Source organism: Odocoileus virginianus, chromosome 8 (genome assembly GCF_023699985.2).
Source record: "Odocoileus virginianus isolate 20LAN1187 ecotype Illinois chromosome 8, Ovbor_1.2, whole genome shotgun sequence".
NCBI lineage: Eukaryota > Metazoa > Chordata > Mammalia > Artiodactyla > Cervidae > Odocoileus > Odocoileus virginianus.
In genome coordinates, this window is record NC_069681.1 from 708,674 (window position 1) to 710,896 (window position 2,223).

The 2,223-nt window shown below is 51.1% G+C and overlaps 1 protein-coding gene across 1 annotated transcript; it reads left to right on the forward strand.

Annotated features, from left to right (window-relative positions):
* Positions 1 to 503: 503 nt before the first annotated feature.
* Positions 504 to 1,326, forward strand: LOC139036372 (uncharacterized; the record flags this gene model as incomplete). Its single annotated transcript, XM_070471804.1, has 1 exon — positions 504 to 1,326. A coding segment is annotated over one exon (663 nt), but the record flags the coding sequence as incomplete, so codon positions are not given.
* Between the last annotated feature and the right edge of the window lie 897 nt (positions 1,327 to 2,223).

The following is a 2,223-nucleotide window of genomic DNA, read 5'->3' on the forward strand; positions in this document are numbered from 1 at the left end:
ACAGGCTGTGAAGGGGAAGATTATGGCTCCTGATCCCTGGGGCCATCCAGGTCAGGTCCCCTATGTCATGGTTTGACAGGATCTAGTGGAAAATCCACCTAAGTGGTTAAAACCTTTTGTTCACAAACCTCCTAGTTCTTCTAATTCACAGGTCCTGGTGATGGAGACCCCCCCTGGAGGAAACCAAAAAGAAAGAGGACCCAAAACTAGTCTTTCAGGAATCATCTTATCCAAACCTGATTGATCTAGAAATGGAGATGAGGCCTCCACCATATGTACACCCCTTGTAATTCCCTCCGAGGAGAGAAGCTCCCACAGGTGAACCGAGAGGACTAAGAGGGCCAACAGGAACCGACCATGAGGGGGGACCAGCATTGAGGAGCCGGGGGAGAACTAGGGGAGATAGGGGTGAGCAAGACCCTGGGGACCCAGAGTTGCTTTCATCCACCGTTCAGGCGCTCCCCGTCCAAGTGGGACCAGCTAACCTGGATGGAGAGTGAACCTATCAGTACTGGCCCTTTTCCACGAGTGACCTGTACAATTGGAAGACCCAAAACCCTCCTTTCTCAGAGAAGCCCCAAGGCCTCATTGACCTCTTAGATTCCATTTTGTTCACTCACAACCCCTCCTGGGACGACTGTCAGCAGCTGTTACAGGTACTCTTCACAACAGAAGAACGGGAGCGAATCCTGGCAGAGGCGCGGAAACGGGTCCCGGGGGCTGACGGGAGACCAACCGCCCAGCCTCATCTCGTGGACGAGGGGTTTCCTCTGTTGCGGCCTAACTGGGATTTTGAGCGGGTGGAAGGTAAGGAGCGTCTCCGAGTGTACCGCCAGACTCTGAGGGCTGGCCTGCGGGCTGCAGCTAGGAAGCCAACAAATCTGGTGAAGGTAAATTTAGTAAGGCAAGAGCCCACTGAGAGCCCGGCAGCCTTCCTAGAGAGGCTGATGGAAGCTTTTAGGCAATATACACCTATGGACCCCCAGGCTGAGGAGTCATGCGCTGCAGTTCTGTTAGCATTTGTAAATCAGGCAGCCCCAGATATTAGGAGGAAATTACAAAAGATAGAGGGGTTGGGAGAACAGACAATACAGGATTTACTGAAAGCAGCTGAAAAGGTATTTAATAATAGGGACACCCCAGAAGAAAGGGAAGAACGAATTTGACGGGAGGAAAGGGAATTAGCTGAGAAGATCAGGAAGGAAGACAGGGAACATAGAGCAAGGGAAAACCAGAAGAACCAGAGGGAGCTAGCCCAGATTCTTTTTGCAGGGATAAAGGCCAGAACAGAATTGAGGGAACCTCAAGACCCCCGGATGGGAGAAAAAGAGAGACCAAAAAGGCAGGCCCTAAAGAAATATCAGTGCGCCTACTGCAAAGAACAGGGACACTGTAAAAAGGAGTGCCCTAAGAGGGACACAAGGGGAGGAACGACCCAGAGAGAGAGAATCTCCCATGGAACTCGAGTTCTATATGTGGGGGAAGACAGTGACTAGGGGAGTCAAGACTCGGCACCCCTCCTTGAATCCTGGGTAACCATACATGTGGAGGGGAAACCCGTTGGCTTCATGGTAGATACTGGCACCCAACACTCTGTTTTAAATAAAAATCTGGGACCAATGTCTAAGAAAACCAGCTTGGTGCAAGGAGCCACGGGGACAAAAAGATATTTTTGGACCACAGAACGAAAAGTAGATCTGGGGACCCACCAGGTGTCCCATTCGTTTTTGGTGATACCAGAATGCCCAGCCCCTCTACTTGGAAGAGACTTATTGACTAAAGTTAATGCTCAGATTCATTTTGACCCTGGGGGAATGTCAGTCACGGATGGACTTGGACTGCCAATACATGTCTTATCCTTAGCCTTAAGAGATAAATACAGACTTTTTGTGCCTAAGCCCTCAGAGACCATAGCACCAGATGTACAACTGTGGGTCCATAAGTACCCATTGGCCTGGGCAGAAATGGCAGGAATGGGACTGGCCAAACAGAGACATCCAGTCGTCATCGAGCTAAAGGCCGAGGCAATTCCTGTGAGGGTGAGACAGTACCCCATGAGCCAGGAAGCTCGGCGGGGGATCACTCCCCACATTCGACGTCTCATGGATGCTAGACTTCTCAAGCAGTGCCAATCCCCCAGAACACCCCCTTACTGCCGGTGAAGAAGCCAGGGGGGACAGATTACAGACCTGTCTAAGACCTGTGAGAAGTCAACAAACAGGT